The following is a 25,621-nucleotide window of genomic DNA, read 5'->3' as shown; positions in this document are numbered from 1 at the left end:
AGAACATACATAAAGCTATAAAATTATTATTGAAGGGCTTTGGATTGGTATTACTTCTTCTGTACAAATACTACTTTAAACATACAGTTAATCTCTATACCTAAAATGGCACACACATACAGTGTATATACTGTAAGTACATTACACACGCTGTGGTTTTCTCTATGTTCTCCACCGTAGGCGGCTCTGTTTCATCCTCTTCCCTGCAGGATTTCTATACCGTACCAGGGTCAAGGATGGTCTGGCCCTGTCCCTTTTGACTTGAATACTAAACAGCCCTATGGTGCACATAAGCTCTTTGTTAGAATATGACAAAGAAATATGAAAGATACTGAAAACCAGTGACGGACAGTATCTTGGGAACACTGGGCTCAGAAATACTTTGTCAGCAGCTGCTAGCGCTGGCTCAGTCCCATCGTGTGATTTAAACTCTGAATGAAAGTCAAAGCATTATAAAATGTTGTTGTTGTTTTTTTAGCAGAATGGGCACACTGCTCAGGGCTGTAGAGAGGTCAGTGCAGGTAATTATTATTATTATTATTATTTTTTTGGAACACGTACAGAGCTGCTTAAAAGTATTTGAACCCCTCATTCCTGCAGATTTCCCTACAAGTCCTGAAAGTCGACGAAGAGAACCCAATCAAACAAATGAAACAGAAACATTATGGCGCTTTGGTATTTTGCATATCTGTGAGGTGCAAAAGTTAGCGCACCTCTCGGGTTGCGAGTTATTTTCAAAGCTAAATTAGAGTCCATCTGTTAAGAAGTGTTTCCAGTTAATGTACTAAGAGTTTTATTTATTTATTTTATTTAAAGTCTGCAATTCGTCACAGTCTGATCTTCGCAACACATGTTTGTGGCACGGACTGCGGGGCTTTCTGAGGAACTCAGAAAAAGAGTTACTGTAGCTCATCAAGTTGTAAAAGGTTACAAAACTAACTCTAAAGAGTTTGGATTCCACAAATCCACGGTCAGACAGATTGTGAACAAATGGAGGAGATTTAAGATCCCCTTCACAGAAGTGGTCGACCAACAAGGATCACTCTAGAAACAAGACGCGTAATAGTCTGAGAGGGTAACTTTTAAGCAAGTAAAGGCCTCTCTCATAATATAAGGCTAATATTAATGTTCATGCGTCCACCGTGAGGAGAACACTAACCAACCATGGTGTACATGGCAGAGTGGCAAGGACAAAGACAGTGCTCTCCGAGAGAATAACATTTCTGCCCAACTGTACTTTTCTAAACATCCTGTGGGCACGCCAGAAGGCTGCTGGAAAAAATGTTTTGTTGACAGATCAAACCAAAGTGGAATTATTTGGTTTAAATGAAAGGCTCATGTTTGAGGACGAAGCAACGCTGCATTCCAGCATCAGAACTTAATACCGTCCATGAAACATGAGGACGATAATGTCCTTGTTTGGGCCTGTTTTGCAGCATCTGAGCCAAGACGGCTTGTCATCACTGATGGACCAATGAATTCTGAATTATACCAGCAAATTCTAAAAGAAAAAGTCAGGACCGAATCTTTTGTGATGCTGGATCACGTAGCAAGACAAGAGCCCTAGTACGCAATTCATTCTACAAAATAATGTTTAAAGAAGAGCAAAATGAATGTTAAAAATTAAAGTCTGGACATTAATTCAATAGAAATGTTGTGGAAGGACCTGACGCAAGCAGTTCATGTGAGGAAACCCACCAACATCTCAGAAGTGAAATGGTTCTGTACTGAGGAATGGGCTAAAATCCTTCTCAGCCGCTGTACACGACTGATCAGAAGTTAACGGAGATGTTCAGTTGCTGTTATTGCTGCACAGGGCAGTCACACCAGATACAGGAAGCGAGGGTTCACTTACTTTTGCAACTCGCAGATATGCACACATGATTCATCTTCTTGAATAAATGAATGCACAAGTGAAATATTTCAATAGTTTAATTGGGCTCTCTTTGTCTACTTACACAACTTATGTGAAAATCTGCAGATGCCGTGAGTCACTTTTTATGCAGAAATGTAGAAGTTTCTCACGGGGGCACAACAGCTCACTAAGAACCCCTCAAATAAAGTTAGAACTGTAGAATGTAATGCATAAAATTCACACCATGTTCACGTGTCACAGTAGTGGAACTGATTGAGGGGCTGCATGTGTTATCAAACTTCTATGCACCCCTTTCTGAACTGCAGAGAATATTTTATGTACAGTATATAAATAAGTTGCAGATGGATTCTGAATATTTAGGCCACCTCTAAAAATTTAATTAGAGGGTCAGGGTGCAGGATTTCCATGACATCTACCAGAGATTTGCTTTTCAGAATAAAAGGTGAATGTATTGTGCTAGATCCAGTCACTGGGTTGTCCATTTTGGACTAGTAGTGAAACACGGCGGCATTAAATAGCATGCTCTGTGGAAGGGGGCCAGCTGCCTGTATATACAGTATATTCTAAGCTAACAAAACCATTGTTCATAGTTAAAAATGACTAATATGCGCTAATTAAAACATAATTATGAATTTGGCATTTCTTTTCTGCAAATAGATCCCTTCCTACACACTGCTGCTGTTCTTTTTGAATCACCAGGAGAGAAAAACCTCAAACAAATTTATTATAATTCACAGATCCCTGAGCTATGATTTGTTTTTTCCCACAGACAAAATACACAAGACAAAAATATGTTGGTCTTCAGCAGTGAGGTGATTGAGCTTTACTCACTTGTCCGAACTTGTTTTATGAGGGGATATGAGACCCAATCAAGCGGCGATTGGTGTGAAAACAAATTATTCCTGAATCCAGACACAATTTAGGATAAAAATCTAAACTCTCAAGAGTTTGGTGTGTATTCTCAGTTGGTTTCCACTCGCATTTCAGTATTAAAAAAAAAAAAAAGACTACTTACTCCTAAGTGCTCAAAAACATATGACGGGGAAAAAAAAGAGTCAGACTCACCTCCATCAATGTAATCATGCAGCATGTAGTCTGGATAGCACAGATACTGGATCACACTGGTCTGGCTAAAGCCAACCGTGTGGGGTTCTGCAGTGCAAACACACACACGAAAGCAAACACTCAATAAAAGAAATGCAAAAAGAAAGATGTAGGTCAGATGTTGGTCTTGTGGGCTTCCCAAAATATATATTTTTAGAGAACATCTCAGATTTTTAATTCTGTTTTTACTCGGATCGGGACTTTGGTGATAAGCGTTACCTGGATTGAGTGGAGGTGGCACCATCTCTTCAGCCCTTGCTTTGGCCTCCAGTCTCGCAACCTTCTGAGCTTCGTAGCGCCTCCTGCCCACCGCCTCTTGCTCTGCGGCATACTACAGACAGAATATATACAGAATGAGCATACACACAGGTGCACACATGCATCCTCTCCAACACCAGTCTGAGCAGGAGTGCAGGCAGTGTAAGTATCCAAAAAGCGTTAATGGACACTAGTTTCTGGTTTCTGGTCGTTAACAGAAACAAGTCAAGCAAGTTTCTGATGGGCTATACCCACAGATGTTCCTATTTAAACCTCAACTTCCCACCAGTCCCTTAGAACTGAAAAAGCTACTCAAAATTTTTGGATATACCATGACCTGGATGACCGAGAACCTTCACAGACAGGCAGTATAAGCAAAACTAGTGACTTGAAAGACACTGACATTCAATCAAAGATGAGTGAAATTGACTTTTCACTTTATTAAATGTCAGTGTTTTTGTATCTTGACCAGATGACCTCTCTTGTGGATGCCCTCACCTTTGCTTTCGGTCATTTTTGATATAATACATGAGCCAGGAGAGAGTCACTGAAACAGAAAGAAGCGGAGACATAATTAAACGCCTCGATGTACCTCGATGGGCGACACCTCCATGACCTTGTCCAAATCCTGTAGAGAACAGGGGACGTACCACAGCGACGCCTTGTTGGCCAGCCTTTTGGAACCTGCAGTCACAGAGGAAAAAGGCTGAATGAGAGTGTCAGTGATGAATTTTACAGTGTGACTGTAAACCAATAGGCAAGAAGTTTTGACACGGCTTTCAAATAAAACAACAATCGAGCGAACGATTCTGAAAAGAGCTGCTGTCAAAACAGACGCTTTTATTAACACCCCCCAATAAAAGCCAGTTCGGTTTTTAACGAATCCATTGGCGCTGCCTCGAGATTAGTCTTTCTTATGCAAACAAAAGACGCAGAAAACAAACGAGGACTTTGTTCAAAAGACGATCGTTCGTCTATTCGGGAACACACGAGCTCACGTTCACTAAACTCACCAAGGTTTAGCATAATCCCCAAATCCTGAACTTTCTGCATTTTTTTATGTTGCGATTATAAAATGGATTAAACACCATGGCAACACACTTATTAAACTCTCTCTCACAAATATTTATGTTGCGTATTCCATCAGCTCTGCCTTCCTACAGGAGGTTAAGCAGCCCAAGATCAGGAGACAAAACTCGTGGAAATGACATCTCATAGCATCTCGGGCGGAGAGGTTGTCATAGTGATATCTGCTGCATTCTGCCCACACTTTTTTTTTTTCCCGCTTAATTCGCTAACAGAGAAAGAGGGGCTATTTTGAGGTGGTGCTGTTACGGCACACAAAGGAGGCACAGATTAAAGACAGCACAGGGCCAGGAGGCAGGAATGAAATCACGATCTTGAACTGTAAAAGGCTGCAACATCTCACGGACTCATTTGGTATTTTAAGAGTCAAAGTTCTTTTAATACTCGCTGGTGTCAAGTTGATCGAAATAGCATCAATACTGATCTAAAAATAGGTTGTCTTATGAATAAATCTGGCTTTAATTAAAAAAAAAAAAAAAAAGAAATGACAAAAAATTTGCCGGAGACTTTCCACGAGGGCATGTGAAGTTAAAAGAAGAGAGTGGGAGCAGCAGCTTAAGGCAGGCCACTCCTGGGAAATAACATTTGCATTTTACACCAGAGTTAAAACTGTCCAGACAGCTAGGCCTCGTTGCCATGCCGACCAGGCTTCACCCCTCCTCCTCCTCCTCCTCCTCCTGCTCTCATTGGCTGCCGCCCTTGCCAGCAACCAGGAAGTTGCCCACAGGAAAAAGGGGAAGCATATTTACATATCCTTGATTCCACCCAAGACAGAGCGACTCCAGTCTATTATTAGCTCCTACTGGACCTTTTTAAGTGAACTGTGTTTAGGGCAGAGGGAGGGAGGGAGAAGAGGAGTAAAAGACAGAGAAAAGGGTGAAGCGCTGGACTGAACCGGCCGCCTGAGAACCGTTCCCAGGTCGACTGATGACCTATTTGACCGGAACACAACCAGAGAGCTGGCTTTGAATTGGAAATCCCTCTGTGTCAAATTAAGACAATGCCAGTGTTTGAACTGCTTCCTGCATGCTTCACAGTATATCCAGTAAAACAGCATATGTTACTCCTTATCTTACTGGCAGTATCAGCCCAGCCTAGAGTGTGCAACATGTCCAATATTTACCATCTATAATTCACGTTGTTAGCTTTGTAAAATGCCTGGAAAATAGTGCCTGGGCTTAGTACCTGTGTAGGTTTCTGTATGACATGTTACAGAGAACTGATAAATAAATAGCTCTACAGGCATGCAAACTCCTCACCTTTCGGCGAAATTCGCCGTTTTCAATCCAAATTGGGTGACTTATGTGATTCGTGCAAATCCGAGGAGAAAATATTTGGGGGGGGGGGGGGGGGTAGCCTACTCGTTGACTTTTATTTTAATATATTTTAATAATATAATAATATAATGTTCTATATACCGTAAATCCTCTAATATTGGCCTGTATTCCATTAGCGGCCGGGTCTCCAACATTTGCCGGTCTCGCTGTCAGCGGAGGTAAATAAAGGCCGGTCATCTCGGCGGGTCAGGGTTTCGGCGGCACGGTGTGGGAGGATCCCCTCAGCGGGACCTCTCCCCGGCGTCGGCCGGCCCCCGCCGGGCGCATTTCCTCCGTGGCGGTGCGCCGCGACCGGCTCTGGGTCGACCTGGAAGTGCTCGGGGCGAAGGTGGCTCGTCGGCTCCGGCCGCGAGCTTTACAGCGACCCCCCGCATCTCACTTGGGGTCCCTGGGGTCGTGGAATCAGTGCTCACTGCGCCCTCTCTCCGTGCGGGGAGGGACGGGTCCCACTCGCTCCCGGCGCGACTGCCGACCGGCAGCGGACTCACTGTCCTCAGTGCGCTCCGACCGCGTCGCGCCGCTCATTTGTTGTTAATATTCTGTATGCATACCATGTTATGGTAACGGTACGTTTTCAATAAATGAACCTAGTATTTTATAGGTTCAAATAGACACAAAATCTTGTTTTTATTCATTCTACTCGTAGTTCGTTTTGCTCAAATAGAAATTAAGGCCTGCCTCTAATTCTGGCCTCCTTCCAATAAAGGCCTGGACCGCGATGTGCTTGAGTAAAATAAAGGCCCGGCAGTGAAATATGCCCTTCAGGCCCGAGGAAAAACAGTTTCAAAAGTTTTTTTTTTGGTAAAAATTAGTGAATTTGTAGTCTGTTGTCTTTGTAAATCTCTGTTTACCAAGGGGGGGGGGGGGGGGGGGGGGGGGGTGTTCGTGGCCATTTCCCTCTTCACACTCTTCTCACCTTTTTGACCCCTGACCAGTTTGCATGCCTGGCTCTAGCAGGAGGAACAGCTGGCTTACTTAATTAAGATTACTGAATAGTACTGGCTACATCCATCATGAACACAGGTTCCTCTAATCAGCTCACTCAGACGTCCACACTCTTAACAGGTAGCTTTATACCAGGAGCTCCATGTATGTAAAAGGGCACCGTGACAGCTGAGGCAAACCTCACCTGGCAGTTTTTTTTTTTTAATTAATAGTGCAGCGGTGGAGCAGAAGACAGGTGTGTGATGAAAATGCAAAGGTGCAGTGGGTGCATCCATGTGCAAGAGGACGGCAGTAGCTACGTGACAGGGAGGTTATTACAAATCAAACAAGCCCAACTACCGCCGTCGCCGCCGCCGCCGCGTGGCTGACTTCACAGCAAACATAATGACAGACAACTAACGTAAGCTGATATGTCTCCCCCAAAACCTTTAAACATGAGCTGATTACCGAACATGAATCCAGCAAATCAGGTATTAACTACAAAACAAGTCATGTTGTTGAGCAGGCTTATGCACACGGGCAGGCTGTGCTTATTTTAACTACATTATAAGCAGCAGAAACTCCCAAACACTTTGCTCTGTCATATTTAATTACAAATTAGAGCATGTTTTTTGAGTACTGATTTGAGTGTTCACATGGGCGCTTAAGTGCGGGGAACGGTCCCTCCAGCGCGATTTATGCATCATCTAATCCCCTTTAATCTAAGTTTAAGGGATCAATCATGACTTCATTTCCCGAATGCACATTTTCTGTTCCCAGTGACTTTAAAGAGTGTCAGATCCCAGTCTGAACTAAGATCTGTGAGTTCTCATCTTCTACCTTTTGCCCCAACCACTTTCCCCCACATCCATTTCTTTCACCTCTGGCAGTTTCACTTGATTTATCACTGTCTTTGACTCACTCACCCCTATGCTCTCCCCTTTGTCTCTTACTCACTACCCCTTAATTCTTCCTCAGAGTGGAAAAATAAAAATCTTGTTTTCTTTCCTCCTTCCTGAACAGCATGTTCCAGGCTCCGACACAGTGCAGAGAGGACCCTTCGTGGCACTCGAGCCCCATGATCAAAACCACAGATTTTCCATTGTGTTGAGCCAAGGCTCCATTACTCTTAACTATAGTTCCTCTGTGGGATGTTGCACCCTGATAGGAATAGATGAAATCACCTCAAAAATAGAGTTTTTTAGACAGTTTTCTGAGAGGAAAGCAAATACCCATCACCCGTTTAAACATTGCTGCGTATTTTAAGTGAATAATGTTTTTGAACTCAAGCAAAATTCTGATCCAAGAGGTCCAGCTGTGAGACAAAAAGCTTGCTCCGCAGCTGACAGACTCCAGGGTAGTTTTACATAAACAATTCTCTGTTTCACTCAGCTAACCTTTATTCTGTATTGGTGTCCGGTTACAAACCTCATATACTCCCTTGTACATTGTTGTTAAAGGTCTGAGTTTATTATTTGCGTCTCACATTTATTATTCCCTGATTAATCTTGGTTTAATTACATAAACACATAAAAAAATCACACATGTCATTCCTCTTTCTGTGTGTGACAATTAAAAACCAGACTAAATGAGACTAAAACAAGACAGTTTAAATGTGTGTGCGTATGTGGAAGCAGCATCATTTCTGTGTGTGTATCTATGTGACCTACCATGATCATGACAGGAACTGTCACGCTTACAGTATTTTAAGCCTCAACCCACAATGCATTGCTCTCAGCTCTGCATATGCATGTCCGTGTGTTGTTGGGGGTACACTCAGTGCATGCTGTGTTTATGCAAATGTGTGCCTGAGCGTGCATGCAACACAAGCCTTATTACTTTTGTGGGAATGTTGTGTACGTGAGCAAGAACGAACGTTTTTATTTTTACATTTGTGTGTTTGCGCTGAGCAGATCTTTGTGTCTGTGTGTGAGTGCGAGCATGGCGGTGTGCTGTTTTATGTACTGCATGTGTGCGCGTTATGTGGGTATATATACATCTGTGTGCGCTGTGGTGTGTGTGTAGGTTTTAGAGTCAGCGCGCATGTGCACGATAGTACGCATGTGCAGTCGCCCCAGCGGGGACAATCATCACGGCTCGTGCCCACAGTAGGCAGCCGTACCCTGGGGGTCTGTGAGTGAGGCCTGCCTGCCTGACGAGATGCTGCCTGACTGACTGTGGAACCTGGGTGCTCGCCCTCCTCCCCCAGCACACACAAACACGTGAATAAACATAAATGGGTGCATGCGCAAAGAACGTAATATACAAGGAGCGTGCTTACAATATGCACAGAGCAACTAAAACACGCATGGCTACACAAACGCACACCATCAGACGTGCAAAATCATGTATATAAAACATACAATGTTTAAGTCTACACCTAAACTATGCAGGTTTTTGTTCTGGAAAAGATCTTCTGGTCAGTAATATGTAAACCGTGCCAGTCCTGGCAAAAGCAGAGCGCGTGCCGTCGGTGTGCATCTGCGTGGGTGTGAGAACAGGTAGGGTGTGCGACTTTTTCTGTGCTGAATATGTCAGCATAGGAGGCTCTGAATGCACACCGATCCCATATGTGTGTGTGTGTGTGTGTGTGTGTGTGTGCGTCAGTGCGTCGAGTACGTGCATGCGTCGTGTCGGAGCACGTGTGCAGGTACATCCACTCGGCGTCCGTGGCTGACTGGGCCACAGTGTGTGAGGCCTGATGCTAAGCCGACATGACAGAAGCAAATAATGTCTGCTCCCGTTATCTTCTCCTCCCCCTCGGCCCCGCAGGAACCTTTTAAAGGGCCAAACGCTCATGAAAGCACACATGCATCCACCGAGTGTACATGCACCATGCAAACACGCGTTGGCACAGCTATGGATCCAAGTGCACGGCAAACAACGGAAACCCACACATCTGACTTCATCTCTATCAGATGCGATAGATGGATAAGAGCGGTGTCAAGGTGCACTGACGAAGAAACATGTACGCATGCATATATATATATATAAATACAGTGGTACTTTTACATATGCCCCACTTCCTATAGATATGACCTCATCCAAAGCTTTGCTGCAGCTCCTCCTCTGGCTCTCCGTTTGTTTTCAAGGCTGATGGATTTCAGATGTGTTTCAGATTCTCTATGTACGTGCAGCTATTCCCTTTCAGTTTCGGTTTAAACTGGTTTATGTGTCATACTTTTTTCCTCCTGCCTTACCAGTGTTAATGCATTAAAGTTAATGTGGTCAAATGACAGAAACTTTACAGATGTTGCAGAAAAAGTTTGGTGTCCCAGAGGAACTCGCCACCACCTTGAGTTACGCTAATCTGTTCTGCACCCGCATTGACCTGACGCTAAACCTACACTTCAAAACTATTTACTTAAATGTAAAAATGCTGCAGATAATCCTAATTAGTGGTTCTTAAAGGTGATCAGAAATTACAATTTGCACTGGATAATAAACTCTATAACTAAACTCCGTGAAGTGCATAAAGTCAAACACGGCCCTGAGTGTGTTCAGCCCATAATCTCTCTTCCTGATCTCTTCCTTTCAGGGGTCCTTCCTCACAGGTCATGTACAGTAGCGGGCTGTCCGTGCTGATGCCTGCATGTATATATATGCTGCTCTCCACCTGTCACCTCATATCTCTGCCTCCGCCTCCATCAACCTGCTTCCAGCCCAGCAACCAGCCAACCAACCAGTACAAGCCTGTTGCTAGGGCAACGGCTGTCTAGGGGATACTTCTTTTGTTTCTCACACCTCCTTTCCCTCATCCTTCTTTCTGTCTCTTCCCAACTCTCTTTCATTCCCTTTGCTATCTTTTCACCCATTGACATGTCTGTCTGCTACACGCCTCGAACCTGTCTCACTCCCATTTCTGACTCTCTCTATCTCTCTCTCTCGCTCTCTGTTTCTTGTTCTTGTCAGTGGAAGATGGACAGGTTGCTTTAATGCCTCACTTCCAGCAACAATCAGTAATTTGTGATTTGAGTTTTGATGTCAAAAATCTCCACCTGTGTTCTTAAGGACACATTCATAACCCACAGGTCAAAGAAATACATTAGATTTCCCACTTTCAAATGAATTAACTCAGAGTAGAGTCAGCACATGACATTTGTTCCTTACAGTCTGTGCATCACTGGCCATTTGGCATTTAAAGGTCCAGAGATAATGCTAGGTCAGTCCAGTGTGGTCTTCCCTGCATCTTTACTCGAGGGACTCTGTGTGCGTGTTTCTGTGTGTGAGGCTGCACGCAGATATGTGTGTGCACAGTTTTAATGTGTGCAGACATAGCATAGCATAGCACACATTAAATATGCAGTAATCCTGATGATAGACGACAATTACAGACCAACAATATCTTTATCAATTACGCAGCGCCTCATAGAAGCGATTTGATTTTATGAGCCGCTTAAAGCGCCGTCACTTGGTGTGCGCTGCCCTCTGCTGATCAAACAGGAGAATAACACGGTGAGCTCATTTCCAAAACTTATTTACATGAAATGGTACTTTCTAAAACACAAAAATAAACGCAAATGAATGACAGCACGAGAGTAGGCGTACACGTAATTCATATGAAAGTCCAGAGCCAAATTCTAATCAAAAACAATATAAGGATTTATCTTAAAATCCTTCACTCAGGTGACGAGAACCCAGTCATGTGAGTTCACAGCTGTTCCTAAACTCCCCACCAGTTGAATAAACAACTTTCAAATAGGAGAAAAGTAATAAAGTGCAATAAATCCCAAATGCATGCAGGCGTCTGCATGATCAGCTGACTCTGCACAAATGTTTTTAGACAAAGACTGGCATGAATAAAGAGAAAATGATGCTTAGTGCAGCAGGGTGTGAAATTTGGTGGAGATTTGATTTTGATCCAGGAACGGTGGTATTAAGAGATGATCTGCTAAAGGGAGTTTACAAATAAATGTGGTAAGGGGATTTCAGAAGCTGACTGTGTACTCCTAGTGCCATTATTCTGATTTCTACAAGACGTGTGAGTGGGATTTAGGCTAAAAACACGGCAGAAATTTACAGTAGACACCGCAGTGGAGTTTAGGAGATCATGTGACTTATGCTCTTCATAACACAGGTTTAAAGCTGAGTTAGGTTTTAACGTTTTGCAGCATCTCATCCCTGCACTGATTACATCTTTGCACTTTTGTCACGTTAAAAATAGTCATCAAAACAAATGGACAGAGAGACTAGAGTGGAGAAACTGAATATGTCAATATGTCCAATTTAAAGTTATATATCTTAAATATCATATTCCTTTCATCCAACAGTGCAAGGACGGCCTCAGCTCTGCTATACTGCATGTGTGATCTATGAGTAAACTGCAGAATGAGTCACCTGTGATGGGATTCTCAGCCACGACTTGGGCCTGAACCTCCAGTGAGTGCTTGGAGGTGTAAGTGATCTCAGCGGTGGTATGGGCGAGCTCACCGGCGAACATTGGGGACAGGAAGTGTGCCTGCTCTATCCGACCCAGAGCTGCAAAACAGCTGTCCTATGGAGGAAAAACGGCAGACCTGAAACCTTAGCAAAGAATCAGAACATGGAAGAATAAGCATCAAACACAAGACCATAATGAAAAACATCTGGCTGACTTTTTAAGTCATACATTTGGTTACCCTCTTAATCCACTAAGTTGATATGTTGATCTATTTTGTGTTGTTTGTATAAATGTACATAATCATGACCTGTGGAGAGGACTTGTGGTGCTTTCTTTCACCAACAGTACAATAACCTAGTTTACAGAGAATGTGGTGGTTGTTCGTTACCCCGTTTCGTGAGTTGCAGTGCCGCATGCTGACGATGCGCCCAGCCTCCTCGAGCATCTTGAGGACGACGCCGCCGTGGACGGTGTCCGAAGCATTGCTGTCTTCTGGCCTCAGGATCCTGTGGCTAAGAGAGAGTGTGTTAACTATGGATCTGACAGCAGGCTCATGGCACGTGTTGCTAGATTCTTGGATTATTGCCTCATGTTGTAAGAGTTCCTGGCACCCTACTATAAAAATAACACTACCAAACCGTGAAAGTGAAGACCTGAGCAGCCAGTGTTGACCAACTGAGGCAGGAAAAACATGCTGAGGCATGACAAACATAATGTTATGACAAAAAAGTAGCCTTCCTCTTTCTCTTACAACATCTCACACTTCTGCTCATTGACTCTGTGTAGTTTGTTCTTTTCCCTTGCAAGTGATTGTAAAGAAGGGATACCTAGTTAAGTTTGGTAATTTTCTTAATTTCCCCCATGCAGCCTGACACAGGCATACACACAAAAACTGTTTAGGAACAAATTTAAAAAAACGTGAAGAACAGCACAAGATGTTGACCCGGCCTCCAAATTCACTAGATCCCAAACTGATCAAGTCTCTGTGGGATGATCCACAGAGGCCCCTCCCCTCAACCCATAGGACCCAAAGGCCTATAGCAAGGTTTTTGGGGTTAATATTTAACACAATTTGTCACTGTGTAAATTCATTCATTCATTTTCTGTAACCGTTTATCCTCTGGAAAGTCACGAGGGAGCTGGAGCCTGTTCCACCATGTAAATACAACTGCAGTGAAATCTTACATTACCAGGTAAGGTAGGCATTCATCAAACACTCACACCTAATGGTGTACCGAAGGAAGGTTCTCCCTGTTTACATAGCTGCTGTGAGAAGCTTTTAGTGAGTTACGAAGAGAAAGAGACATTAGCTTAAGCCGATTCTAGATGGTGCTATGATTTGTGAATAAATGAGGTGTGGAGGGGGCTGTTGGGGTGCCCGGTCTGGTCTAGGTGGGTGCTACATGTCTAAGTAACATCCACACGAATGTCAGATCCAAAAGTTTCTCAGCAGAACATTGAATAATCACAAGATGGTCAATGTTATTTACTTCTCCTGTCAGTGGTTTTAATGTCGTGGCTGAACAGTGTATCTGTAGTATATACATTTTCTCTGATTCAGCTACTTCTTTTATAAAAAGAAATAGTTCCACGGACACACAAAGCCAGGGACAATACTGTCAAAGACAGGAAATGAAAGCAGTAGCATTTCCAGAACTGAGTTAAAAGTGAAAGTCTGTGTCTTTTATGTACGTAAGCCTCTAGCAGCACCAGGACAGGAACTTGTGTGTGTAGTTCCAGTCACAGATTGGTGAGAGTCAGTGAGAAAGACCTAGAAAATATCTCCACATACATTATTATAACACATCTAGAATGCACAGGATTTTATATAAAGACCACAGTGTGCAATTTTAGAACAAAGTTGTCAACCCACACACTAGACCTCACTTATTTTTTATCTGTTTAACATTAATTCTGATTAGAAATTATATTATATCAGTGCCATATGGCCAGTTATACCTTTACAATGTAACTAACAACTAACCACAATAAAATCTCTCTTCCTGCTAAAACAAAGGCTTTTCTTTTTACCTGGTCCAAGAAGAATAGTGAAGAGAACGCTGAATTAGCTTCAGAAAATCATATCTTGGTTTCATTTTGTGAGCAGCGATGGTGAGAACCCAGCAAAGCACTGTCTGGTGTCGTGGGGATTTTGTGTCATCTGCAGTGTTCTCTGCTCTGTTTAAACCACACAGTCTTGCATTACCTGGTAAGCCCGGCATTCATAAAAGGCACGACGCACACAGTGAGAGGAGATGCCACGGACAGCAAACAACCTTACAGAGCATGTTCAAATCAACTGTCAATAGCCTTTTTGCACACACGTCGCGTTAAGCTGTTCACCACAGTGGGAAGTGTAAACTAATTATTAAAAAATAGTGTATGCCCATGGAAAAACTCCCTACAGTTTCTTTTCCTCCTCTATGCACCTTAGTAGCAGGTGAAGTCACACCAGAAATACAACGTTTCCTGAAAACGTTTCTGTGAGACTGTGTCTGAGTGAGCTAAAGCTGAAGCCTCCAAAAAACAAACTGAAACAAGAGCAACTGGACTTCTAGGGTTTCTTGAAGACATTTAATCCATGTAGCTTCTTCGGTTCTAAATGGTTCTAGTGGAGTGTTGGGGTTTTATTTGGAACATCTACGGGTGGTGCCCACCTCAAATTCACATGACTGGGGTCTGTAATGACCAGATACTTGTAACCTGGTTTCTTCCCTCAATGAATGGTACTCTAACGACCCATTATCAAACACAAAAGTCTCAAAGTGTGAATAGGGTGGAACATTATGGGGACAGATGTTAAAACTGTAGGATTATATCTCAATTCACCTCCCCTGTTCAGAGAGGGGTTTTCCAATTTGAAATGAAGCAATCTATGTCAAACAAGTCCATTTACCCTTGTTTCAGCTTTATTTTCGTGGATGTACCATTACCTGGGTGACTGAGAACCTCCACAGACGTAGAAATGGTACTTGTATGAAAAGAACAAATGGTTATGACTCGCCCATTCATCTTTTGGTCACCTAAATCAGTGCATGAAACTCATGGACCTCCTAACAGGCAGACTGGACCCACAGAAAATCTCAAAATGCAAGTTTAGAGGGGTCCACAAGGTCCATTGCATCCAATGTAAAGTCAGCCCACCATGTCAGAGCAGAAACAAACTACGCTCTCGGTTTTCCTTCAGTGCTAAAGACAGTGACCATGCAGCCGGTACTTCAGCTATGACAGAATCCAACAATTCCTTGCACTAGAGCAGCACTGACGGGGAAGATGCCCCAGTAGCACCACCTAGTACCTGCCATGGAAAACATGCAATACCTGGCTTGATATGAGAAGAGGAGAGCTGTGATGTTTTGAGTGGCATCTGGCAGAGGAACGGGTAATGGAGCTTTATGTGTTTTGCTCATCAAAGAACCTTGAAAATGACGCATATCAAGTGTGACAGAGCAGTATGTCTCTGCTTCTGTTAGCGGTTTTACACGGCCAGCCTGCCGAGGAGTTGAATCCTATTTCTTTTGTGACCACACAGATTGAAGCTAACTTTTGCTTTCCACAACTTCATGGTCTCATGGAAGCCAGACCAGTCAAGGTCTCTATGGTTCATAGTTTCTTGAGAAAATGCACTGCGTATTAGCTGTGTTTGTTTGTTTTTTTGGATAGTCTGTCTGGAAGCTGGGCCTAATAGAAAACAAATTATAAAGCTTTATGCATGCATGCAGAAATATTCTAATTCTTTAGGATATGATTTAGCATGCAGCAGATGTTGTTATAACAACAACACAAACTGTATGGAGTGTGAATATGTGGTCACTGATTCATACAAGCATGCGTGAACAGAGCGTCTTTACCTACAACAGCCAGTGGAGGGCAGCAGAGACCGCGTGTACTCACAGACCTCAGGACCAGTACCTCATGACGCCTGCTGCGGGCGCGTTTGACCGTAACATTCATCCCAGAGTCTGTCTAACGGTTTTTATCTTGTTCGGAAAAGCCTGACAGATGTATCACACAAGCCTTTGTTCGTTAAACAGCATGTGCTTCTTTATATTTGCTGCACCATCTCTCATTTCTAAGTCTGACTTTTTTATGTATATATATATATCCAGTGTGGAAGAAGGCATCTTCAAACCATTTTCGTTTCTGCTGCCTTAAAGTATAGGATATATATTATGTTTTCTTTTCTGACAGTTAACTTTTATGGGTGTAAATGAGTGAGTTAAAAACATGATTATTTTTAGTCTGAACAAATGGACAAAACAAGATCTAACCACGACATCGTAGCTTTATTTGTGTTCAACATATATATATATATACAAGATTTGCTGAAAATAGCAAACATACAACACATCCCAACAGAGATACTTCCTGAGACATATGATGTCTACAAAGTTCATCTGCACAGACTAGAAGTGCAAATTCATACATACAATGACCCCTTGGGTCTTACAGGGCTGTTTCAATAGCCCTTAATCACTTAGTCCACAAAGAGGACTAAATATTTAACGTATACATACATGCAGATTTAAAGAAAATACGACCGTCTAAATTTGCCAACTTATACGGGACAAAAGACTCGTGCGCAAAACCGAAGTATATAATACTCAACTTATACGATTTATCGATGGAAACTGGCTTCTCAGCAGCGGAAACGAAGCGGTGAATCGCGGTGAATCACTGTGCATATTTACAAGCGACGCTGTCTCAACGTGGTTTCAATATCAAACATTACAGTCTTTTCATAGTTTTTGTGACATCCGTCACTTTAACATGAAAGAAATCTACCAAGGTCTCCACATTGCAGCGCTGGCAGGCTGAGGCCCTGACTGAGCTCGGCTGGGAGCCACTGCGCTGCAGCTGCGGGACTGGCTCTCCATTCTGGAGCCGAAGCTGGATTTGAGGCTCTGAAGTCTTTGCTGGATCTGAGGAAACGCTCTGGAGCTCTGTGCGCAGCAGTTCAGGCAGGTTGGAGAGACGGTGGAGGACATGGACTGCTGAACGTAAGCGTTGACCCGCTGGCACGCGTCTTGATCCAGGCTCGTTTTGGGAAGCAGAGCGGAGACCCGCTGGAGGCAGGCTTTGTAGCCTTCTCTGTAATTGTCTGCGGAGTCTGAAAAAAGGCAAAGAAATATTAGACTTGTTGTCCAAAGCTACAGGAGTCTATTGTTCGAACATTTAAAAGGAAAAACGAAAGAGAGAAAACCATGACTCACTTTTTGTGTTAATGGGGGGGATGTCACTGAGGAACCTCACGGTCATTTCCAGGATGTCAGCTTTCTCAAGCTTTGAATAGCGATTATTCTGGAGAAGACAAACAAAAAGAAAATGTTAGTCAGATAGCCCCAAACACCGTCTTAACATTACTACATGTGCAAAATTCACATAGTGAAAATCTATATTGAAATAACTTACATCTTTGCCCGTGAGGGGAAGAATGAGGCTTTTCAAATGATTCAGGCTGTCGTTGATACGTGCGCGCCTTCTTTTTTCCATCAGCGGTTTCATAGTCTGGAAAAGACACATGGCATTTAGTATCTATACATTGCATTGTGTGTAACATACAAGTGAAAATGTTGAAAGAAATGTAGCAAAATTCAGTCACTTCACTTACCTTTCTGAGCTCAAGAGCTTCTTTTCTTTTGGCAACAGTTAGCCGTGGAGAAAAGGACTGGAGGGCTTCACAGTTCATGTTAGGAGACATTTTCAGCGTCGTCTTTCTGCCACAGAAGCGATCAGAAATGGTACTGGCGAAGATGTGGCTCTAACGGCCGAGAGCTGCGGTATATATCCAGGTCCGTGGCGTCGGTTTCCGTGCGTCACGGGCACGCCCCCAAGCGAAACAAAACGATTTGGAGTGGCCCGGTATTCGATGAAAAACAACACAAAAGCATCACATTTAGTATGATAACCATCTGTCTGGTTCGTAAACCCAAGCGCATCTGCGGTGCTTGTCTGAGTTATGATCCAGGGACCAAATTAAACAAGATCTGCCTCAAAAAGCCGAAGAAATGTGTGCGTAAAGACGCTTAAAGTTTGAATGCAGCCAGTCCTCATACGCCTAATCTCAATCCTCGAAACGCTCTAATTTACATAAAATACTATAAAGCACGACTGAACTTTCTTTTTATATATATATATACTTTTGACTGAATCGGTTGAAGTGGTGTTTAGACTTGTGCGTAATTACGCACAGCTCAGATGTGAATGTCAGCAAAATGTGTGCTGTATAGCCTTGATTTATTTATTTAATTGTGAAATAGCTCATTGCATTGATAACATAGTATCTCTCCGCAATATTAATTCTCAATGTTAATTCTCAGTTTGTCCTTTTGCCTTTTTATTTTAACTGCTGAAAATCGTGTTCCACTCTGACCGTTTTCTAAAAGATTGTGTGTAATCCCCCCAGTCTTATTTGTATATTCCTATGATATATATACCACCCACTGCATTTTCCATAAACATTGGCATACACGTCCACAACAGCAGTGTGCAATACATGCATCGCTGGCAGGGGTCAGGCTTGCATGTATGGAGTGTCCACACCGAAGCAGATTCCCCAATCACATACCCAAGCCACGCTACTTTCAAATAACATCTGCTCTTAGATTTTGACAACAATAGTTTTGCATATGACGTTTTATGCAGTTGCTGCCCGGAGGAGTCTCTACCTGGAGGGTGTATCCCACTGCTGCTGCTAACGCCTCATGCAGGGAGGTGGGGGGGCTGAAAACGGGGTGGGTCGAGAGCGTGCATGTTTTTTTTTTTGTTTTTTTTTTCCTTCAATCACAATAGCATCAACAGAATATAAAATGACCCTGCGTTTAAGGTTATTTTACTTTTTAAATATACAGACCGATCCCCTGCAATGAATGCATTTGATCACCAAGCTCGATATCCTGTCAGATGTCAAGCGGACTTGGAACGAAACTTCAAATATTTCCAGATTTTAAATAAAAACTGGAGAGACATGACAGCCCATCAAATGCCACTGCACTCGGGGGAACCACGCGCGCAGCACGCGCCACGGGGACCAGATGGCTGTCTGTTACAGAGCTCCACACCCCACCCATCCCAACCTCCACTAATGACCCCACCCCCACACTGCCCTGCACCAGCATCTTTAGTCTCCCTGTCCCACAGTGGATCTATCCATCTCTCATCCATGCGCGCGCACGCACGCACACAAATATACTCGTGCATTACTATAAACTTTACGCACGACACATGATCTCCACGCAGTTTTGGCGTGGGTATCCCATCTGGATGCTTGTTATTGGTCCATGCTGTTAGTGTCCAACAGAAAACAAACCATTCTTCCAGCCACCCACCCCCTCACACCCCCTTTCCCCCCGTGCTGCAGTTGTCTCTCCTTTAGCTTGACTCTTGGATATTTCAGCGTCCAAGCTTTCGTGAAATGCTTGTTTATCAAAGGTAGATGACGAAGACGAAACTTAAAGCTCAATCTGTTGTTGAGGATGAAATATGTTTGTCTGGGAGAGCATATTGCATGCTTCTGTCGACAAGGTTATTTTGGATGGAGCATTACGCAGACACAATCCGTGAGCATAACCCATCTATATAGGTTTCACAAAACGGGAGAAGCTCTACAATAGTAGACTAGTAACACAATTGTGCAGTCAGATGTTTTTTTCCTCACTCTTTTAGTCAAAGGATTAGGGCTAAGTTAAAGTTAAGTTACATTTTCCACCTTGCACCACTCATGCAGTTAGATTAACTCCATTTTTATTAACATGTACTGTAATGTGCCAATACGGAATTAGGGACGAGTTTCGGAGTGGCATGTCTCTGTCTACAACTTGAAATAAATACACAAAAGCTCAGGTCAGCATCATGCAAACATGCTACCGTGGTACTTCAACAAAGCCAAGCGCTGCGCTGAAATTGAGAGGCACACTTGCTGCACGCGCCCCTCACCGTCCCGCTGGGATCGAGGGATGATGATGATGATGGTGGTGGTGGTGGTGATGATGATGATGATGATGGTGGTGTGTGTGTGTGCGTGTTGTGTGCGAAGGGGGGTATCGGCTCTTCTAGGTTCTGCTCTTACGGTTAGAGTCCTCTTTTGTCTTTTTCCAAGCAAATTCGGCGTCTGCAACCCATCTGTGCAGGCCGGATAACAGGGAGCCTTTGTCTGAAAATGTACCGACACTCGATGGGAATTAAGAGTGGGACGGAGGGGGGAGCAGTGACTTTTGCCGCAGCGTGGTGTGAGCTGAGACAAATCGGGCGTTTTCCTTGAGTCTCAAACAATGGAAAACACCCCGTCCAGCTATGTCAAATGTTATAGAAGCACCTGTTGTGGCCACCAAGAGATCTAAACAGCTTCACAGTCACCAACAATGAAACAGAACCTTGTGGTAGAAGCTAAACATAATACTCCAGTTGCAGCTGAACAACATTTCAAATAAATAATCTTCCTATTGTTTTGATTGTCAAGTTGTCACACTTGTATTTGATCCTTGTGCACAACTCCTAAATTTGTACTCCCCATTTATATTCGTCATGATGAAGATTTTGTGAAGACATGTCAGTACCCTAAAGTACCTTAAAGTAAACCACATTCAATGAAGCAACAATAGAAAGGTTGAACTGAAGCTGAGGAGTTAGACCTGACCCTGAAAGCTATCGCTTTTGAGTGCAGATTAGAATTAATTCAAGCATTGCACCTCTTAGGAAAACTGTTGTTTCACAATTTCATAGATTGAGAATTCAACGAATGCCACGACAAAGGAGCCTGATACTCAAACAGCTGAAAGCCTGTATGAACTAGATAATGCTGAAACTATGTCACCACAGCTGCAGTACATTTTGGTTTTGTTGGACAGCGACAAACTTGGTAACTTGGGAAAGTGTTAGCCTTTCCACTACCTATGAGAAAGATCCCTTCTCTGAAGCTTTCAGGTCATACCGACGTAGACCTACCACCTACAGTTTGTTGCACCATGGAGACTCTCTACGGTAGACCCTGGAAAGATTGAGAGGGTGGAGGCTAAAAGAGCACAGCCAAATATTCCGCAGGGGGAAAAAAAATGCCACCTGGATTAGATGTTTTCCAGTAAGTAAACTGGTCCACGTATAAAGACAAAACCAGATCTGAGAATGTAGGTCTAGGACTGGAAAATAAGATGTCTACTCATGATCACCGTGCAGCCCACAAGAACTTTATGCAAAGAAAAATTCACTGAAACAGAATAGCACAGGTGTCAAACATGCGGCCCGCCAGAGGGTGTAATCTGGCCCACAGCATGAATTTTGCAAAGTGCAAAAATTTACATAGAAGACTGCAGTTTTTCAATGAAATTTAACTGCTATTGCTAATTTGTCCACTGTTTTAGAAAGAGAAGAGGACAGAACACAACACTGAGACCTATAACCAAACAGCAGACAGCAACGTGCCCAAATTACACTTATTCTTCCTAAGAAATTTCATTTCATTTAAAGGATAGTTTACTAAATGCAAACATTGACCCTAACCCTAAAACAAATAGAAAAAGTCTGGAGTTGCCGTTATTTAAAGATTATCATCCTGTTCTGTTACTGGTCCAGCCCTGCTTGGGATCAAATTGGGCTGCATGTTGCCCCAAAATTAAAATGAGTTAAAAGCTGATACTAAGCTACCCATACAGACTCAAGGCTGGAATTGTTGCTGAAAGTACATCTGCATCTGCAACAAGCATCTTGTTATATATATAATAAATAATTCGCTTCAGCTTGAGGTCACAAACAGACAATCCGGACAATCTCCTTCAGGATTTTTTTGGTAGGCAGCAGAATTCATGGTTCCATTTATCACAGCAAGTTTTCCAGGTCCTGAAGCAACAGAACACCTCCATCACACCATATTTTACTGTTGGTTTGATGATCTTTTTCCAAAATGCGGTGTTACTTTTACGCCAGATGTAATGGGACACACACCTTCCAAAAAGTTCAACTTTTGTCTTGCCAGTCCACAGAGTATTTTCCCAAAAGTCTTGGGGATCATCCAGATGTTTTCTGGAAAAACTGAGACGAGCCTTTATGTTCTTTTTGCTCAGCAATGGTTTTCGTCTTGGAACTCTGCCATGCAGGCCATTTTTGCGGAGTCTCTTTATGATGGAGTCATGAACACTGACCTTAACTGAGGCAACTGTGGCCGTTCTTTGGATGTTGTTGTGGGGTCTTTTGTGACCTCTTGGATGAGTCGCCGGTGCGCTCTTGGGGTAATTTTGGTGAGCTGGCCACTCCTGGGAAGGTTCACCACTGTTCCATGTTTCAGCCATTTGTGGATAACGGCTCTCACTGTGGTTCTCTTGAATCCCAAAGCTTTAGAAATGGCTTTATAACCTTTTCCAGACTGATAGATCTCAGTTACTTTTTTTTCTCATTTGTTCCTGAATTTCTTTGGATCTCAGCATGATGTTTAGCTTTTAAGGGATCTTTTGATCCTATTTAAGTGATTTCTTGACTGAGCACAGGCGTGGAAAACACTTTTTCACACAGGGCCATGAAGGTTTGGATTTTTTTCTGCTTAATAATAAAAACCTTCATTTAAAAACAAAGCATTTTGTGTTTACTTGTAACCTTGCAGCTTGCATCTGCATGTATGTTCATAAAAACATCAAACTTAAGACAAAAAAAGTAGGTGGCATAATTAAGATGATGTGAATTTGATTTTTGCCTTCCTACGCACATGTTAAACCATGTTATTTTTTTGATAAAATATATCTCCCTACTTTATCTAAAAAAGACAAAAAAATAATTTGCGTAGACCAATTAAATAAAGGAAGTCATAGAGACTGTTGGTTTTGGTCCAGGTGGCTTTGGTGGCCAGTTTTTTCTATGAAGATGGTCAAGCTAGTGCCACAATCACTAGCCGACGATACATACTCCCTCTGATCACTGTGCATCTTAGTTTGCTTGGGGTTTATTTGCAAGATATAAATGTTTCCGCTTGAAGATTGGAGGTGGTGTGCACATTTTAGTAGGTTGCAACCAGATATGTTTAAGAAAAAATATCATACATTCCCTCTCAAATTGCTCCTTAACAAAATAAGTATCACAGAATTAAAGTAACAATGACCCTTGTTGCTGCAGTGGCTGCTGAAAACCTCTTTGATCAACTGGAGTTGGAATTGATGATTTTGCCAGATCTGGGTTGAGCTCTGGCTTCATTATCCAGGTCTCTAGTTGCAGGGTCTTTATAAACGGCCCAGTTACTAACTGCTTTTATCCAGGCTTGCCTTTGAGCTACGGGGAACTACCATGGTCTGTATGTTGTCTCATTAGATAGATAGACACTGATTAGAGAATTTCACTCTTTGCTGATGATGTGTCAGTGTTTGTAACAAATGCAGAGAAATGCAAATGCAAATTCAGGCTTGTTTCATTATCAGTTATCTGTCAGTTGGCCTGTTGTCTGTCTTATCTTGTAAAATTATGGTAAGTCAGAGGCCTTTCTTGTGAATAATTTTGGATATCACTGCAGGTGTTCAGCTTCAGGCGTTACTCAACGGCGTTACTGATTTCAGTTAAAAGTGACCAGAACTGATGGTTTGATCTTCTACCGTAATGCTAACAATAACGCAGATGCTGCTGTTTAATATCAGTGGAACAACCCTTTTATGTACTGAAAGTTCTCTAAGTTTTACATTTTTTCAAACATTTTCCACATTAACCGCAGCTCCTCGTGGATTTCTGTTGGTATGCCCCTTTATCTCTTTTCAGCTGTATTTCAACTGATGTGGGAGGCACTACAGTTGAGATTACACAGTATTTTATTGTATCCAGCACACTTAATATGTGCTGTGATACTATTAAACACACTGGCAAGTATGAGTTTAAGTTGGTGCTCATTAGCCTTCTCTCCTGGTGAAAGGAAATGCATTTTTTGTAACTGGTATACAATATCTTTCTACTTTATCTGAAAAAGGTAAAATTATTCTGTAGACCAATTAAATACAGAAAGTCTGATTAAATACCTACAAAACGGTGCTGGTCCTGAAGGTTTTTGTCATAATGTTAGGTCTAAATAAAGCTAAGATCTGTTGCTAAATTCAGTTTTATATATCAATATTTTTCACAATAGACGTTTTGCAGAACCCAGACCTGGAAAACCCCCAGAGGATGAACTGAGGCCATGATGGCAAAGGAAACGTTTCTTTTAACAGGATGAAACATTGAGCAGAGCCTAGCTCATTTTGGGAGTCCCTTCTGCTGGAGGCAAGCTGGGTAAAAAAAGAGAAAGAGAGGGGGTTGGGTTGGAAGAGAGGAGATGAGGGGAAATGAACAGGGAATCAGAAGCAAGCCGATAAATGCATTTAGCATATAGTCATGATTTCAAAATATCATTCCAATAGATAATTACATCTCACAAATATAGAATAACGCAGAGGTTTTTTTTGGTTTTCCTTAGATGAGACGTTATGTAGAATCACAACAGCTGAACTGATGGATGATATGGTCAACGGAAAGACGAAATTCCATGTCCCTTTATGGATGCGTACTATTTTAACTGTGCTAATGTCAAATTGTGGGAAAAGGAGATTAAAAATTATGCCATCATATGGTCACACACTTCAAACAAAACATAAACATGTAATAGATGTAACCGTGGTCTGTATCAGTGGATCAGGGAGAAGCATCCATCCATCACACCATGGTGCAAAGAAGGATTTAAGGTCAGTGCTGTATTAAATGGAAATGGAAACCTCCTCTGTGATATTCCTTGAATGTCTTGTTCTTTTGTTGGCCTACTGCGGAAGGACTAGTTCTTTCTTTCTTACGTTGTACACAACTAATTGCTGTGTAAAATTGGAGAAATCCATTCATCTGTTATTGTTCAGCAGAAGTACAGCACTGGTTTTGTAAGATTTATTTAGATTTTCCCAAATAATTCCACCTCGGCAATACAAAGACATGTGATCAACAACACACATAACACAAAAACAAACTTGCTGTCTTAATTTCCGCTCTAGACAAGATAAGAAATATGTGTGATAAAATATATATGAACCCATCCTACCTCAGATTTCAGAACTCTTGTCAGTTCTATCTCTGGACCCTTAACACGTGTGTAAACTTTACACGGTATTTCTTTATCTGTTTCTGAATCAAATGTGTTTTCATCTAGGCTGCTCTGCCCTGAAAATAAACAGAGAGCAAGCATTTGGATTATACCTCTAAGGTGTAAATTTATCTACAAATCTCAATGTAAGTCTGAGGAATAAGATCGTTCCCACCAGTTTCTATCCTCGGTCTTCTCGTTGAATTCTATGTTAATGTGCATTTTAAAGAGCTGTATTGTTAAGAAGTATTTCTTGTAATTGGTATCAGCTGACATGATATTCTCCAAAGTTTCTTTCACTGTGAAGTCTACAGGATCCCCACGTAATGAAGTATGAAAAAAGAGTTGCCGTAGTCATCAACAAATCTTCATTTGTTTCAATCAAACAAAGCTAAAAAATGACAACATTTTATTAAGGAACTCTTCATATTGGTCATTATTAATTGGTCAGTTTTCAGTGAAATGACCAATGGTGTTATATACATGTATATAGATACATGTATATAGATATATACAGAATATATACAGAGCAGAGAGTGAAAAATATTTTTTTCTAAAAAAAAACAAAACTTTTTATAGAAAAATAAGCTAGA

The 25,621-nt window shown here is 42.3% G+C and overlaps 3 protein-coding genes across 3 annotated transcripts in view; all 3 read right to left on the bottom strand.

Annotated features, from left to right (window-relative positions):
• Positions 1 to 3,752, bottom strand: part of LOC311493781 (cytosolic acyl coenzyme A thioester hydrolase-like) — a gene marked incomplete at its 5' end in the record, with an annotated part of 39,982 nt that extends 36,230 nt beyond the window's left edge. The window contains 3 exons of the mRNA XM_084552565.1: positions 2,942 to 3,028; positions 3,200 to 3,311; positions 3,708 to 3,752. Of these exons, the coding sequence (XP_084408691.1) occupies positions 2,942 to 3,028; positions 3,200 to 3,311; positions 3,708 to 3,752 (244 nt within the window). The remainder of the gene's footprint in view (positions 1 to 2,941; positions 3,029 to 3,199; positions 3,312 to 3,707) is intronic.
• LOC311493780 (cytosolic acyl coenzyme A thioester hydrolase-like) lies at positions 3,383 to 15,882 on the bottom strand (the record flags this gene model as incomplete). Its single annotated transcript, XM_084552564.1, has 4 exons — positions 3,383 to 3,922; positions 11,845 to 12,079; positions 12,354 to 12,471; positions 15,878 to 15,882. 4 exons carry the CDS (start codon positions 15,880 to 15,882, stop codon positions 3,813 to 3,815), a joined length of 468 nt encoding a protein of 155 aa, XP_084408690.1. The 3' UTR covers positions 3,383 to 3,812.
• Positions 15,883 to 16,530: 648 nt separating this feature from the next.
• Positions 16,531 to 17,704, bottom strand: LOC311493936 (transcription factor HES-2-like). Its single transcript, XM_084552758.1, has 4 exons — positions 17,577 to 17,704; positions 17,378 to 17,473; positions 17,179 to 17,266; positions 16,531 to 17,075 (listed from the first exon to the last, which is right to left on the bottom strand). The coding sequence occupies exons 1-4, from the start codon at positions 17,664 to 17,666 to the stop codon at positions 16,747 to 16,749; spliced, it is 603 nt and encodes a 200-aa protein (XP_084408884.1). The 5' UTR covers positions 17,667 to 17,704; the 3' UTR covers positions 16,531 to 16,746.
• Between the last annotated feature and the right edge of the window lie 7,917 nt (positions 17,705 to 25,621).

The sequence above is a fragment of the Chelon labrosus genome (genome assembly GCF_963514085.1).
Source record: "Chelon labrosus genome assembly, chromosome: 10".
Taxonomy (NCBI): Eukaryota; Metazoa; Chordata; class Actinopteri; order Mugiliformes; family Mugilidae; genus Chelon; species Chelon labrosus.
This window is presented reverse-complemented; position numbering and strand designations above follow the sequence as displayed.

Bases quoted from the DNA above. Each gene is read 5' to 3' on its own strand.
- LOC311493936 (XM_084552758.1), bottom strand. From the start codon at position 17,666: ATGTCTCCTAACATGAACTGTGAAGCCCTCCAGTCCTTTTCTCCACGG. The intron at 17,267-17,377 runs GTAAGTTATTTC...TGTCTTCTCCAG, and splicing joins TTCCCCTCACGGGCAAAGAT to AATAATCGCTATTCAAAGCT. The intron at 17,076-17,178 runs GTGAGTCATGGT...GCCTTTTTTCAG, and splicing joins CCCCCCCATTAACACAAAAA to ACTCCGCAGACAATTACAGA.